Genomic DNA, 15,978 nt, shown 5'->3' with positions numbered 1-15,978 from the left:
GCGCTGTTAGCGCTAATCTCACCTCGGGAACAAAACATTGCGCGAGATCCAACAGTCAGCAAGTTCCGTCGCTCCTTAGCACTAGAGAGTTTTAGCTTACCGCGATCCGCGATGCACTACCGTGAACCGCCACCGCGCCTTCCATTGCGCATGCCCAGATCCCCTTGACGCCGATAGATGGCGCCACATACTTGATGTCTGCACATAGACCTTTCGCGTCGGGACCAATCAGCTTGAACGCCCCGCCCACGCGCGGTAGAGTGTCATGGTGGCGGATCGCGGATAACGGTAAGCTAAATCTCTCTACTAATAGCCTTTCAGCGGCCGCTCTCACGCACACGTGAACGATGCTTGGAATTTGATTTAGTTTCGTTTGTTTGCGTGATTTGGACCACTACGATGAAGGAGCAGCAATAATTGAAGTATATCTTCCTTTTTTTCTTCTTCTTCCTCAGTGCTGCCACTCGAGTACATCCAGTTCCCGTTTTTTCTCGTTGACTTGCCACCGTAAGTTTGGCACCTCAGTGGTGTTTCTTCGTCCTGGCAGCTTCATGACCCAAGTTCAAGAAAAAAACAGCTATATATTAAGGGCAGGCGGAGCGCTTGGGACCTTTTCTTTTATTTGTAAAATAATTCAGTAAAAATACCCTGTCTTAATCAGCCTTTGAGCAGATATCAAATATATAATCATGTTTTGATATGTCAATTAGTATTCAAGGTATTAGCAAAAACAATAGAAAAGAAAACCCTGATCTGGAACCTATTATTAACATTTGGCTAGATAGTATAGAGAACAAAAAATGCAGTGCAGGAAGTACTTTTTGATTCAGTCAATGTTAATTATTTTACAACTTGTTGAACTTCAGTGCAGGGAAGACTGGTAGATGAGCAGCACAAATTACAGAAAAAAAAAAACATAGCACGCACAAATCGACAAATCGGTTCCTAACGTTGTATACTTTAATCATATAGTAGCGTGCCGTAATGAAGATTACTGCTATATATATCTGCTCTATAGGCATATTTCATCTTTGTAAACCAGCAAACAGTCAAAACTTTATGTTCAGAGAAATAATAGAAGGACAAACAGATATGAGATATTCACAACTTGTTTACACCTTACAGGTAGGCACGAATGACCCAGGGGGTGAATAAATTTAGATAGTATGTAGGATATTAACTGTACATTTTCATGTCGTTCTTTTTTGCGATTTTTGGTCCTTCCAGAGTCTTGCCGCCCATAAGTGTTGCCCTTAGCCTTGTGTTTGCCATTCCGCGTATCAACGGCTATACGCGTCGGTCACCAATGAATTTTCATTTGATTTCTAACACTGCTCCGGGGACTGCTACGAACATCGCGGAACAGCCGCAGATTACGTTAGACCTAGCTCCTACTATGATTTCCATTTACTGAATTATAAAATCGCGTGAGTTTTTGATTTTGGGTCACATCTAAACGTGTTCGACTGGCATTTTCTGCATACTTGTATTAAGCTGCACAAAGCCGTATTCTGCAAACCATCAGAGCTTATCCCGTATACATCTGCACTGTGATTTAATACAACGGTTTGTGCGACAGCTTGGCTGCCCGTTAATTTCAAGAACTGCACCTATAAAGTGCTATTAGTAGTGTAGGATAGGAGACATTGATTTCCACATTTTGTGCTTATCGACAGCAGTATGCACTTAAAGCTATAGTTACCATTTCGATGTGTGATATTTTTTGCGATTTTGCGATTTCTTTTTTTCTCGTATAAAACGCACTTTGCATCAGACAGAGACGCACTGCGTTGGTCCTTTGCGCAGGCCAATTAACTTCGGCGCCCTGGGATCCGTATTGGCCCAGCAAATAGTCTACGGTTTTGGAGAACAAGGTGAGAAGAACGTTTTACTTGTTCCCGTGGCCATCACTACTCTTTGTCATGTTCTCTAAACAAAAGTTGGTGAATTGAAAAACAGGATCATTATCATCATCAGCAGCAGCAGCCTGACTATACCCACTGCAGGGTGAAGGCCTCTTCCATATTTCTTCAATTAACCTGGTTCTGTTCTAGCTGCATCCCCTTGACCCCTGCGAACTTCTTAACCTCATCCGCCCTTCTTCACTTTCTGCCGCCCCCTGCTACGCTTCCTTGCCGCATAACAGGATGCCGCAGGATGTCGCATAACAATTCACCATCACATACTTCTTGGACAACGGGACGGCACTGCAGTTCAGTCATCGCTGCAGTAGCATGCTCCGCCATTTTTTCATAAATTTAACTGCGATCCCTTTGCTCGTTTCATTCACCCTAAGACAATATGCATCTCTTACAAAAGGGAGGAAGTAAAACTGAATGCAAACCAAAGAAAGTAATCAAATACACGCCTAAAACTGGTATTTCGAAATTAACCTTCTTTTGTTTCGGCCATATCACATGGCGCCCTATTAGTGAGCTCGATGTGTCTGCGAAAGTTTCCGCGGTTTACTTCAAACATTTTACTGACAACTGTTCTTCAGTCAAACTTCCGACTGCACCAGTCGTTGTTTCGGTGTGATTTTTCTTTATTTGTTTTAAAATTTGCCTATATAGCTACCGTAGAGCCTCTACGCTGTAAAGAGCCTTAAATCTTCCTGCGGACACCTGCACGGCATTGGCGCGTAGCTGACAAAACTGACTCATCAGGATATTTGAAGATTTCGTGGCCATTCCAGTAAAACTATTTTAACTTTGGCGGAATAAGAAATATTCATGTGCTTAGATGTTTATTCACGAGGGGATCAGCCTGGAAGGTTACATATGTACAGGCAGCACCTGCATATTTCAAGGAGCGCTACTCCAGAGAAGCAACTCGCAGCGCTCCCAGCGGCCTAGTTTTGTTACCCTCCACTTTCTTTGTTTCTGCATTTCTCTCATTCCTCCTTCGTCCATTTTTCTTTACTTCTTTTCCTTCGTCCAGGATCCCTGTATGACGAGTACGGAAAGCTGTCAGAGTGGTGGTCTCGCGATACACGCAGGAAATACTCGCCGGGTGTCCGCTGCCTGCTGGAGCAGTACGCTGCCTACACCGATCCCCTCACCGGGTTGAATGTACGCAGGTCACCGCAGCCGTTTTTCGATGTTGAAGCTATACACAGCACATCGATGCACGTCGTTTAGGAAAACCATTTGGGACAAGAAAGATAAACCATGGGAATCCTCTGGCACTCTCTCAAAGCATTTATTTCGAACTTTGCAGCTCAAGGCGCGACCGAGGATTTGAATTTTTCAGCTAAATTAATTTCAGCGAAATCCACGGCCGATTCTGTACCGTATAAAAAAAATTCAGCGAACTGCAATATTCGGTAAAGCGAACATTGAATGTAAAGGAGCATTAGAGAATTGATTTCGAATCGCAATGCATGATCTCGGTAGATACGCACCGATATTAGTATTAGCCGGCGGAACTTCAGTCACTCAAGTTCCAAGACATCGCAGTGTTGTACAGTCGCGATTAAAAAATATTAGCACACGTCACAGGTGACTAGATCACCGGAATGACCGCGTGTGGCGCTGCGGTTGACGAAGAGGCTGATAACGAGAGTACAGGGCCGTTCCCATTATTCAGTATAAGTGGGGCTCAGCGAACCCTATGAAGGGCGTTGTATGAAATTTATTTTTGCTGACATGAAAGAAACAAAAAAGCATTTCAGATCCCTGCGGCCACCCGCAATGGAGGAATGCGTAAGCCTCTTTCGTGTCCAAACACGTCCATTTCCGGTTTTATTACGTCACATCCGACGTTGACGTAACTATTCACTTTCTGACGTCTTCATAGGTTACGTGGCCGGAAGTGGGGTACCACGTGACCGAAAGGGAGGTACCACGTGATAACTTTGGTCTTCGACATTATCTCGTTTGGCTACGTCCAGTTGACTTCATTTGCTCTAATTTATTAACTAATCACTCCACATGCACCAAACCTTTTCCCTGGCGACATTTTTTCATCCTCTATCAACTACAACTATTCGCTTTTTTCCTATCTCCCCTCACTTCGACGGAATACTGCCGACAATGTTCCTCTTCAAACATAGCCTTAATGCTTACTCATTAAAGACCATCGTTCTCATGACGACTGATATGAAAAGAAATGTCACAGCCACGTAAGGGCGTCACTTCGACACTCGGGCGGTGGCACGCTTGATAAAGGTTTCTTCCTGCACTAGGCGGCAAAAAGAGTCATGTTGACGGTATATTCTGTCTTCCCTTTTTCCAGATCGACATAAACGCTACCAGGGAGACCGGCGTCTCTGACAATGCGGGCATCAGACTGGCATATAAGGTGCAGGATTGGCCCTACTGTTAGCTCTTTCAGAAAAATTAATTCATCCTCACCTTTTTGCGATCCAATACAGGCATTTCGGGTTTACCAGATGAAGTACGAGGAGCGTTACTCACTCTACACCATACCAGGCACGGAGCCCCGAAGCATGGAACAGATCTTCTTCATCGCCTACGCTCTGGTAAGTGCCCTGTAAGAATAGGCCGCACGCCTGCTGTTTTGCAGACTTCGGATGGAGCAGGAATTTTGATACATGCCACCACGTCATATCACTTCGTTCCCTAAAGCTCAGTGCTACTCCAAATTAACCTTTGTGATCCACTCTGTCCCGAATCCTGGCATGTAAAAAGTCTTCAATAAGCTTTCCTTTCTGGTCTCTACGTTTTTGGATTCGAACTATGTTAAGTTTCAAACTAAACTTTGAACGGTCTAGACTCTTCGTGACGAGAATTACAGAGCGACATTTTCGACTCAACCCCTCCAGTATCCCGCCCTTAGGATTGTCGGGTGTCTTCGGTGTCTTCCAGGATGGAGACACGCTTCGTGTGCGGCCAAGGTTTACGGTTAAATGCTCTGTGGTGTCATCAGCATCCACCTTAATTTTGTATTATGGCGCTATGCAGAGACAGCGCCAGTGGTGAAATTGGACCGCCACTTGCGAAGATATTGCGTCAGGGAATAGCGCACGTGCTTCTTTTCTGAGCAGTCATGTGGAAGTCCAATTTGAGTGTGGTTTCCGCTTCTTGAAAAACTACAAATCGAGGATGCAAAGCTATTAACTAATCCTGGCACGTCAGTTGCATTCTCACTGAACGTCCAACATTACTTATCACGACGATAGCTCAGCGCAGGCAGAGCTAAACGAGCGCCACGATTGCTCCAGCCTAAACCAAATAGAAGCTAGCGAATGTATCGCGTGTTTGACCATATTCCATGGGTGTCTACACTATCTATTTTAATGATGGATTTTTTCGTGTATTCCCAATACACTGACTACAGACAGAGTGTTGATTCGTACGAAGGGGCAGTGCACTGATGTGTATACCTTTCAGAAACCTCAGACAATTGTTATCCCGTCAAGGCCTAAGGCGTTTGCTGTGTATTAGAGCAGGCAGTTCAGTCTGAGATTGGTCACTCACCCATTCACGCATTCATCCACTCAATCATTCGCTCACTGACTTACCGGTCGACGGATGGACGGACGGACGAGAGAATGAACAAATGAGCGAGCGGACGAAGGAAAGGGCGAGTGAACGAAAGAATGAAGTGAGGAACGAGCAAGCGAAAGAAAGAACGAAGGGATTAGTCAGTGAGCCAACGAAGGCACAAAATGATTAGTGATCGAGTTAACGAAAGAACGAAAGGAAGATTGAGCGAACGAGAACGAACGGCCCACAGGCCTAACAGAACGAGCGACAGTCGGATCCGCGGCAAAAATTATTTTCGGGTTTCCTTCTTCGGCAAGCTGATGCTTAGTAGATCTACTTTGTGTGCGTGCGTGTGTGTGTGTGTGTGTGTGTGTGTGTGTGTGTGTGTGTGTGTGTGTGTGTGTGTGTGTGTGTGTGTGTGTGTGTGTGTGTGTGTGTGTGTGTGTGTGTGTGTGTGTGTGTGTGTGTGTGTGTGTGTGTGTGTGTGTGTGTGTGTGTGTGTGTGCGCGTGAGTGCGTGCGCGCGCGCGCGCGTTTTGGCGCTCTTTGGATTACGATACCCGTGCGCCATTAAATCCGCCGCCATCATCATCAAATACGCTATTTGCCTGTCACAGCAGCTTTGCAATAGGGGAGCGCGGAGGTTGAAGGGAGGTAGGAGTGGCGACGGGAGGTCATAAACAACGGCTAGCGGTGTAAAGGCAGTGGAGTCGAAATCGGCTCTTGATAAACTGATACATAGCCTGCTCGGCTGACAGTGTTGATCGGTGTTGCGTGTCGCTTCTGCATTTATTTACACAGACAGCATATTTATATAGAGTCCTATATTGACATGCGATGCTAACGCGTATATGCTGTGTGAATCTCAGTGATCATCACCGAATTTTCTTAGAAAATCTACGTCCCATAAAATTTCTTCATGACTGTATGTACCTACTTCCGTACACACGGAAGGCAATATGTTCTATGGTTTCTCTGTATTTATTTTTCCTAGCGTGCACCCTGTTCTACAGGCCATATGAGTTTTACGGCCTAGGAGCCTTTCGTCTCATAGGCTAAAGATTAGGCCTAAAGCGCTTTGGGACGCTAAACCTCACAAACCCTACCCTCCGGGTCAAAACGCGGTACAGCATATATGGCGTCATCCACCCGATTGAAAGCCGTCGTAAAATTATCGTTGCACCTGTGCAATTTTCTCATGTGGTTTCTGTGGATAATTATGTCCGTATTTCAAGCCATTTCTAGTCCAGAACAATGTATGCATCATGTAGGATCAATTCTTACAGATGCATATGCTTTTCACCTCCGTGGATGGCGTTGACTTGGTGGCTGTTGACGGTGTTGTACAGCTGGCTAAGTCCACATCATGCGATTAGGGTAGTTCTGGTCGATCTTCGTCTGTGGCAGTGGGGTAGGAGTGGATTCGGCAAGCATATCACCAGAATTTCTTTGTCCCGTTGATGGCGACCAACCGAACAATTCTGATATTTCAATGTGTCTATCAAGTGTATTACATTTATGCTAGAAACCGTTTTCCATTTACTCTTATTAGCAAAATGATCTACAGTTATTTTTTTTTCGGTAATTTATCCCAGTCGAACGAAGCAACAAAAAAGTGTTGGGACTGTGCTTTGTAATTTTCCGTTGTCTCCTTTTGTTTCCGTTCCCCCTACAGTCCAGGTGCGAAGTAACGCGCAAGCACTCCATTTACCACTTCCTGCGCCCCAGGGAGCTGGCACCCAACCGCTTCAGGTAAGAGGACGCGCCACTCAGAGAGCTTCGTACCAGGAGTGAACTTAATCACATGCTTGCATCCGCCTATAGCATTGTCGTCCCAAATAATACCAGTGGCCGACATCGTGCTGATACTCACGAGTTCTTGCTGCGGAATTGCAGGGTCGTCGACTTTTAGGTTCAAGACTTGAGCTCGCGGCCGGTCTCCTCAGATCGTCAGTGTGTCTCACCTGACGGAGTTCCAAATCTAAATGATATATCCCATGTTAGGAGTCACCTTTCTCAACCCTTTTCTTTCGGCGCACGGCCGTGTCGGATGCAATTCCACTTTGAAGAGGCCCCCTCCTCGCATGTTCACCCTAAAAATGGACGACCCTGTGACTGCTTTATCGCGCTTACGTACTTACCACTCGGTTTACTTGCAACAAATATCCACTTATAGCTTTTCAATTCGTCAGTGTGCTCATCTATTTTGCGAGTCTTGTGCGTGTTACTCTCCTCTTAGCTCAGAAGTGCATTCATTTCTGGCATAATATACAGAAAGGGGCAGGTTTTCAGCATAAATCATTTATCAGTCTGGTATAGCAACACAATGGCCGCCATTTAAGCACCGTGACTGACGACTGACAAGTCACAAAAATAGCTTAATTAGAAGTGAATACCTTGTGGTGTGTGTGTGCCGTAGTAGCCTGTGTTTGAGAACCACAGTGGCGTAGTCTGTCGTGTACAGTACACGTACCGCCGAGAGAAGGCGCTATCGCGTTCTACTCATAATGCGAAGCTTACAATCTCCAAGTCTTTTACCAAGAAACGCACGCTACAGGTGACCATGCAACTCCGCTCTATTATAAACGAACAAAGTAATCATCCTCATGCACCCTTTGTCCTTAGTGCGCAAGTAGTTCTACCGCAAGCTTACGGAAGTTTTGTACCTTATAAGCATTTTAGGAGCAGTATATACAGCTGAGGTGGTAAAAAAAGTACAGCTGCACGTTCATTCATTTCGAAGGAGTACCGTTTCTTAGAACCTTCCGAATACGATCGATACGAATATATGTTAAGTAGCAGCTTATTAATATGAACTAACAATGCACCCTTTATGACGAAAATAAGTGCTTTAGTGTTGTGCGCCCTTCAGCAACTTAGACAAAAATAAGCTGCATGGATAAAGCGAGAGAGAAAAACTGAAGCAGTGTTCGCGGTGTTTTGGCTAGTATGAGTCTGTTCTAAAATCATGTGCATAAGTTAGGAGCACATAAATTGCATTGTCATTGAACGTTTCTTGGAAAGCTGAAACTCAAAGGGGCCGAAGAATGCAAACAGGAAAAGCTGCAGTTTAGCTGTTTATCCTGAACGTTCGTTTTTTTTGTTGTTGTTTTTTTACGTTGTTCTCAAGGAACCGTCTGAAACAACTTAAAGTGTGTACATATGGTGGTTCTTCACATTATGGATTATATGGCTGTATACGTGGTGCGTAGTCTGGGGGCACAACACGGGGTATTGAGTACGAGCTCTTCAAACCACGGTATAGGCTTTTTTTTTAATTAATTAAAGCGTTTTGTTTCATGTGTTAGTGTTGTGTACACACCCCTGCTACCTGTAATTGTGGTTTGGCAAAGTGGAGAAAAAAAGACCATCTCTCCACGTGTACGGAGAAAGGTTGGAGAAGCTGCAAGATGGCTGCCACAATTAAAACCAAAAAATTTGATTAAAGAACGGAGTTTGTAAAATTCGTTACAACTAATATTGACTCAGAAAAAATTTGAAAACCGTTTAAAAGCGAGAATACGTAAGACTATATGCCCTCTTATTACATAATGTTTATTAAGTACCCGCGTTTTTTGTTTTTTTTTTTGCGTGTTGTAACACAAAAAAAAAAAATTTGTATACGAACTCGCATCTACAATTATGTCCAGAAACATTGCCGACTCCAAAAAACTTCTGTGGCCGCTTACTGCCATGCAGGTCTGGCTTCGAATTCAGTGCACGCGGATTTGCGTACTGGAAGAACTTTTTACGGGTCAAGAATGCTCTCCTTGTTAGTATCCGATTCTTTCTAGACCGTATTGCGGCAGGCGATAGTCATGCTTCTGCGCGCACTGCAAATGATGGCCGCTTTTCATAAAATTCTAAGCTTAATTATTAGTTATCTCGTTTTTCAACTTATTCTCCAGCGTGAGCTGCGTATCTTCTGTGGGAAAACTAATGAGGCACTGAGGCAGTGAAGCTCCTATTACACACAAAGCCACACGATGTTGTGTTTGCGCATGCGCGACGATATAACTGCATCAACTTCCGGTTCCTTACTTCAGTCTTGTCTACAGTTGCGGCTTGATAAAATTTACAGACGTTTCCAACACCTCCAACTAAATTAGTATCGCGCGAAAGCGTCCAGTTAATCTCTTTCCATTTCCGCTTTCTAACCTAGTTTTGGTGAAAGTCCCCCAAGTTTCGGTGGTTGGCCAACTATATTTTGGGGTTGGGCAAGTCGGGTTTGCACGTACGTAATTTTCGAATTTCACTTTTCGAAATGCACTAAGTCATGTTTGGGGATTTGCCGCCCCAACTTTTGTGATGGGCCAAGTCTATTAGTCAAACCGTCGCTGACCTATTTAACGCACCTTAAGATTAAGAGCAAAGCGATAGCGGTGCGCTCGAATTCATTGCACCCATAAGAATTTGGCGAAGGCATTCAGTGATGGCAGTTAGACACGCGAGGCGATCGGCTGCGGCGACAGCTAGAGGTTTCCACGAGATATACCTGGGTCGAATCCAATGCAATTCTTTTTTCTGCATTCGACTACTACTAAGCTAGACTGATAAGGTCACTTCACAGACAGGCCTCACACTCTACTCGTATTTTCAAGCTTTGGCCTTGCCAAAAAATCAAGGAATGAAACCTAAAGTGCAGCAACGAACAAAGTTTTATTGTACTCGCGCCGGCGAATGTCTGGCATGGTGCACTGATGCCACTGAGCTGTCTTCAAAGTATGACACATCCCGTGATGGGGCTCTAAGGTTAAAAAATATGCCGCGAAAATGAATCGAACTCCCGGCAAAGCGCGGAGGTCAGCTTCTCTGGCCGTTGCATTAGAGGCACACCCGTTTCTTCGTCGTTCGGGACGGCACACCACGCTTGTTATGCCAGCTTTGTCATACTAACCCCTTCCCCCCTCCCCCTTTGTACGTTCCTCGAATCATGAGGAAGTGTATTGCCATATAATATTTAATCATCTGTCATTAAGGTTCTCATTGTAATTCCTTTTGAGCTTGTGTACTGTAGGTATTGATGAACACGGAATAACTATTAATATGTGATTGTTGCTAGTATCGCACCTTTCGTTGGTCTCCCATGTATGTACTACAGTGCGTGTGTGTGTATATACAAGTAGTACCTATCGGTGTGGAAGACAATAAATTCCCTCTACTATGCATTAGAGGCAAGTAAGCTCCGCAGCCTGACTTCTTATGTGTTAACAGCCACTTTCTCACGGCTGCGCGTTGCGATTTTCATCAAAGTTCTACCCGTGTGCCAGTTAGCCTTAAAACAAAACCACCAATTGTTGCACGTGCAAGAGCAGAGATAGCGATCAATGCCTGTCATCTGAGCTCCCGGCCTAGATACGGAGCCTTCTGCCACTCCACACACTTCGGAAGCAAATGTCAAGAAGCTTGAGTTGAATGTCCGGCGCAATGCGGCTAAGCTTAGCTCTCTCATTTCTCTCTTTTTTTTCTTTTTCAGTTCACTATTTTCTGTAACCTCGCCTTTTTTCATTTTCCGCAGGACCCTGATTCCCCTGATGAACTTCGAGAGATTCTCGAACGCCTTCGGTTGCAAGGCGGGAACCATAATGAGCCCCGACCAGAGGTGTCTCGTGTGGTAACATATGCCTATTAAAATAGGCTAATTGTAGGCGTATATTATTTTTAACTTCATGGCTAAGCTTAAAGCGTGTAGCTTTCAATGACTGTCGGGTTGGTTTATTAAAGCCTGAGCACGAATTCTCTTTTTGCTCTTTCCCCTCCGCAGACCTGTGCGACGGTCGCGGCGTGATGCTGTAGGTTTGTTCTTCAGAATGGAGGCAGGTGATTGTCGTAGTGAAATATATATCGAGTTGCAGAGTGGGTGGGGCCCTTGTTCCTGGATTTAAGTGCTTAGTGCCGCTGCCCTGGGTTGTTCCACGAAGTAACTTTTCTCACCCGTTTGCGAGATGACCAGGTTTCCAATGAAGGGGAGGGGGGAGCGAAAAGGTTTGGGTGATGTCGATGGCCAACAATATGTAGTATAGGGAGAGGAATGTGCACCTCAATCCTGGTTGTAGAAACAGTGCAGTTATGCAAAGTATGAATGAGACTGAAGCTGACGCCATGCTGTGGACTCATGCACTTGTGTCGAAAAGAGAAACGGAAAATCTGTCTTCGTTAACAGACGAGGATTTTGGAGTATTGATTGGTATCAGCTGCGGTCCGGAGACGCTTGTTTGATCTGCTCTATGTGGCGCCCGGTGTGATCAGGCTGAATGTCTGGAGGCTAACAAACACATGCACGCATTCTCACTATCTCTCATCCTGTAAATATGTGCAGTTATAAACATTTTACTCTCAGCACATGCTGAAAAAAACGAAGCTGAATGATATTTCATTTTATTGAGGAAGTTCCAAATAGACAACCTTCAAAAGCGACGGCGCATGGGGTCGTTCCTTTCATGATCCGGGGCCCTTTTCAAAATTACGATTTATTATAACAATAATGCGTGTATAACTGGTATGATTAGTTGACGAGTGATGGGCTTTTTTGTATTGTGCCAGGCCAATGTAGACAAGACTCCTACAATCGCAAATGCTCCTATAAATAGCTTGTGAGTGTGATACGTGTTTTCTTGCTTTTGTACTCGGATTTCTCGTGCAGCAAGAAGGATTGTTACTCCAGGATTCTCGATTCTTGATCAACCTTGTGATATCAGTTGACCTGTGTAATTTGCTAGGCATGTGACAGCGCTGACTTCTGACTATTCTAAAAACGTTATAAACATTATTCGGAGCCCGGCGCTCACGAAGCTGGGGTGAAAAAAATGAAAAAAATTGCAAAAGAAATTACATCCGATGTCAGGCGATATTGTTGTTTATAAATGGCTCAATTTCTTAGTTTATTAAGTAAGCAGTTCGAAACAAGCCGTAGTTTAAGCTAGTAAATGGTGCGGGCCGCACTGCGAGGTTCGAGGCCAGCCTTAAACCGAAACTCAACACCCAAACACGTATAAGGCCCTCTGCTGGGTCCGGGCGCGGTAAGTCAAACTGCGTATAACCCGGCCCGACCCCGGCACAGGCCCTTTCCTGTTAACCTCCCTGGAGGTAAATTTCTCGCCGAATATATCTAGCCTCCGGTTACACATCTAAAGAAAGGGCCTGCAAAAGCTCTCGGGTCGCTATAACACTGAAAAAAAAAAAAAAATGGTTTGATACCGGCTAGGAGATGTGCTAATAGAGACATTTAGTTTAGCGCTACCGCTTACCGCTTACCGCTACCGTCTACCGCTACCGCGCCAGCGTAAGTACGCATGCGCAGATCACCCAGAGGGCGACAGATGGCGCCACATTCCTGGTAAATTCCGGCGGACTCCGCACGCAGGGACCAATCAACGCGTGTTGTGCTGACGGCGCGCGGTAGCGGTAGACGGCCGCGGTAAGCGGCAGTGGTAAACTAAAAGTCTATAATGATGATAGTTCGCCCAATAAGCTTTCTGAATAAGTTATCTTGTCTGTGAAAAGCTCCAAACTTCTGCCATCCAAATTAAAACCATTGCGATCACGTGCAATGAATCTTGCTTTACTACCATGTAATGGGTCTTTTTTACAACCCACGATGTATAAATATAAAATATCTTGAAGGTATACAGATTACACCTTTTTAAAGTCACTACGATTTTGCGGGCAGTGTTCTCGGTAGATTTTCTATTCAGACAAAAAGCAAACGCGCTTGTTTAATGCGTAGTAAGTACTTGAAAACCAGAAAGTTTGACTAATATGCTCGCTTTTAATAGCGTTTCTCGTAGCGCAGTACTGTGTTTTCGGGAGAAGGTAGACAATAATATACTGCCTATTATTGAACAGCTTCCCATTTAGCAACCATGATAATCCTCCTCCAGAGCTCTGATGAGGCTGCAAACGTTCAGTTATGAATGGCAACGGAAAGCCTACCATATCCGACAGTTCGTGCTCACTGACGACGGAAAAATCCCAATCCAACGATGCCGTGAACTTTGGTATGCGAACGCACTTGTGGAAATTGTTGCGTCCGGCGTTGCAGTTTCCACTGAGAATGCTGTTATAGTGCAGCCTGATGCTCGAATTTGTTTTGTTATTATTTCATTTTTAATAATTTCAAGGTTTTTAATTATTGGTTGTCATCTGGACGATTTGCGTCAGAGTTTATCGACTTCGCTTTTAGAATTTTACCCCTCATGAATGGACAAAATGCAGACACAAGTAGAGAACGACAGATTAGTTAGGCAAGTAAACACCTGCTATACCCGTTCTCTCACGCGGTGCTGCTCTCGGCATACAGCAGATATATTCTGGAAAGCGGAACGCGGCGTATGCATGCCCTGAAAGAACTTTGGGGAAGTTTAGAACATCATTCTGTGCGAATTCTATTCTGGTGGGTTGTTTGTCAGATCTGCACTTTTAGTTCAGCGCATGCAAACGAGACCGCGGTGGCAATTTTTGCCCTAGTGGAGCCGTCTGGTTTTTCGGACTGAAATGATATTCGTCAACGAACCGACTTTTTTCTATATAGGCCCAGCTAGGAGAGGTACAACCTTCACCCGAAATAAAAAAAAAAATTTTGCGCTCATAAATGATGCAGGTGAGATAAGGCCAAAAAAAAAAAAAAACGCCTGATTCAGCATACTGATAAACCCAGTACGAACGGCGATTTCATCCGAAGCATTCACCCCCAGCAACGGTAGTGCACCATGAGTTACTATGGCTAGAGCACCACAACCCAATACCGACAGACGGACTCTTTCCCCGCTCCTTCTGTTGTCTAACTATCGATGACTTCTCTCATGGCTGATACAATCCATGGAGATGCCTCCGAAGATATTTAGGACTTGCTGGAGAGTACGAACATGTGGACCGCCACAATGTCTGGGCTGCCGAATACTGTCTGCAGAATTTGTATCTTTGCCTGGAGGGTGCCGCTCATTACAGGTATGAAAACCACAACACCTCCCTTACATCCTGGGACATATGCGAGATGCGGAGGACATTCGCAAACCAATATCGGCGACAAAGAGCAGAGGACCTTGCACAAATAAGGTTTCAGAGACCCGGTGAAACAATGACAAAGGTGAAACTACAGCCTAACAGAAAAGCACATACACAAGGAACACAACAGACACCTGCTTGTGTGTCTATTGTTCTGTTAGGCTGTAGTTTCACCTTTGACACGAAACAACAAGCTCAGATCAAGATCACCTTGAAACCTTGACTTGCCCAAGACGTCTTGTGACTTAGGGCCCGTGCCTGCCACCGAGTACAAAATGGTGCACGCACTCATTCGGGGTGTCAAGAACCATTTTCGGTGGCCTGATTCGGGATCCGCCGACAACAATGGCAAGCTTTGTTACCGAGGCGACGAGCATCAAGTGAGCCTGTCCACGTGGGTGGACCGTTATTGTCGCCTGGCTCGGGTTTCTAGCGTCTCGAGTTTCTCAGCTGCCCACTTTCCGGCCGATACCCTCTACGCCGCGAACCTTCGCGTTCTCGAGGTCATCCTCGAAGTTGTTCCAGAACAGCTTAGAAAACTGCTCTGACTGGCCAATGTTACAGATTCCTGCTTCCAGTGCGACTTTTCATTTATCCACAGTGCTCCCTTATTTCTTCGTCTGAACAGGCCGCCGAGACATACGCATCCGTCGCTCGTCGCCTGTCCTCTGCCATTACACGACACAACTTCTACAGCAACCTTCATCTACATGCGGCACTCAACAGCAGCAGCGGATCCCGATAAAACGGCCACCGTCCCTTCCTTCACCACGCCATCAGACAAGAACGCCATGCGAAGGTTCTTGGGCCTTTGCGCCTACTGTATAGGCACTTTGTTCCCACTGTTTCCTACGTCCCCTCTTTCCCCATGCCATCGGACAAAAACGCCATGCGGAGGTTCTTGAGTATTTACGCCTACCAAATAGGCAATTTCTACTCAATATTTCCCACGTCCCCTCTCTCCCCATGCCATCGAACAAGAACGCCATGAGGGGGTTCTTGGGCCTTTGCGCCTACTATAGGTACTTTGTTCCCAATGCTTCTCACGTCCCTTTCTTCCCCACGCCATCAGACGACCGCCATGCGGAGGTTTTTCGCGCCTACTAAATAGACACTTTGTACCCAATATTTCCCACGTCCCTTCTTTCCCCACGCCATCGAACAAGAACACCATCAGGAGGTTCTTGGGCATTTGCGCCTACTATAGGTACCTTGTTCAAAATGCTTCCCACGTCCCCTCTTTTCCCACGCCATCGGACAAGAACGCCATGCGGAGGTTCTTGCGTCTTTGCGCTATACTATGGGTACTTAGTTCCCAATGTTTCCCACATTCCCTCTTTCCCCACACCATCGGACAAGAACGTCATGCGGATGTTCTTGGGCCTTTGCGCTTACTATAGGCATTTAGTTCCCAATGTTTCCCATGTATGTGAGCCACTTACCTCACGAAGGAGAACGTCGCCTCTCAGTGGTCTGACGAACAGCAACAGTTCAATCGTCTGAAACAGAGCCTACAGACCTCCCCT

At 45.4% G+C, this 15,978-nt stretch overlaps 1 protein-coding gene across 2 annotated transcripts in view; it reads left to right on the top strand.

The window, feature by feature from the left end:
• Nucleotides 1-11,172, top strand: part of LOC146195339 (neprilysin-1-like) — a 29,383-nt gene extending 18,211 nt beyond the window's left edge. Inside the window, exons 10-16 of one of the 2 annotated variants that reach the window (XM_084596214.1) lie at nt 456-507; nt 1,807-1,874; nt 2,941-3,071; nt 4,237-4,302; nt 4,376-4,483; nt 7,125-7,201; nt 10,968-11,172. In XM_084596214.1, coding sequence (XP_084452340.1) covers nt 456-507; nt 1,807-1,874; nt 2,941-3,071; nt 4,237-4,302; nt 4,376-4,483; nt 7,125-7,201; nt 10,968-11,067 — 602 coding nt within the window. In that variant the 3' untranslated portion in view covers nt 11,068-11,172. The remainder of the gene's footprint in view (nt 1-455; nt 508-1,806; nt 1,875-2,940; nt 3,072-4,236; nt 4,303-4,375; nt 4,484-7,124; nt 7,202-10,967) is intronic. The other variant, XM_084596213.1, reaches the window with a different exon arrangement.
• Nucleotides 11,173-15,978: the final 4,806 nt, after the last annotated feature.

This window comes from Amblyomma maculatum, chromosome 3 (assembly GCF_055883805.1).
Source record: "Amblyomma maculatum isolate TAMU_Amacu chromosome 3, ASM5588380v1, whole genome shotgun sequence".
Lineage (NCBI taxonomy): Eukaryota > Metazoa > Arthropoda > Arachnida > Ixodida > Ixodidae > Amblyomma > Amblyomma maculatum.
This window is presented reverse-complemented; position numbering and strand designations above follow the sequence as displayed.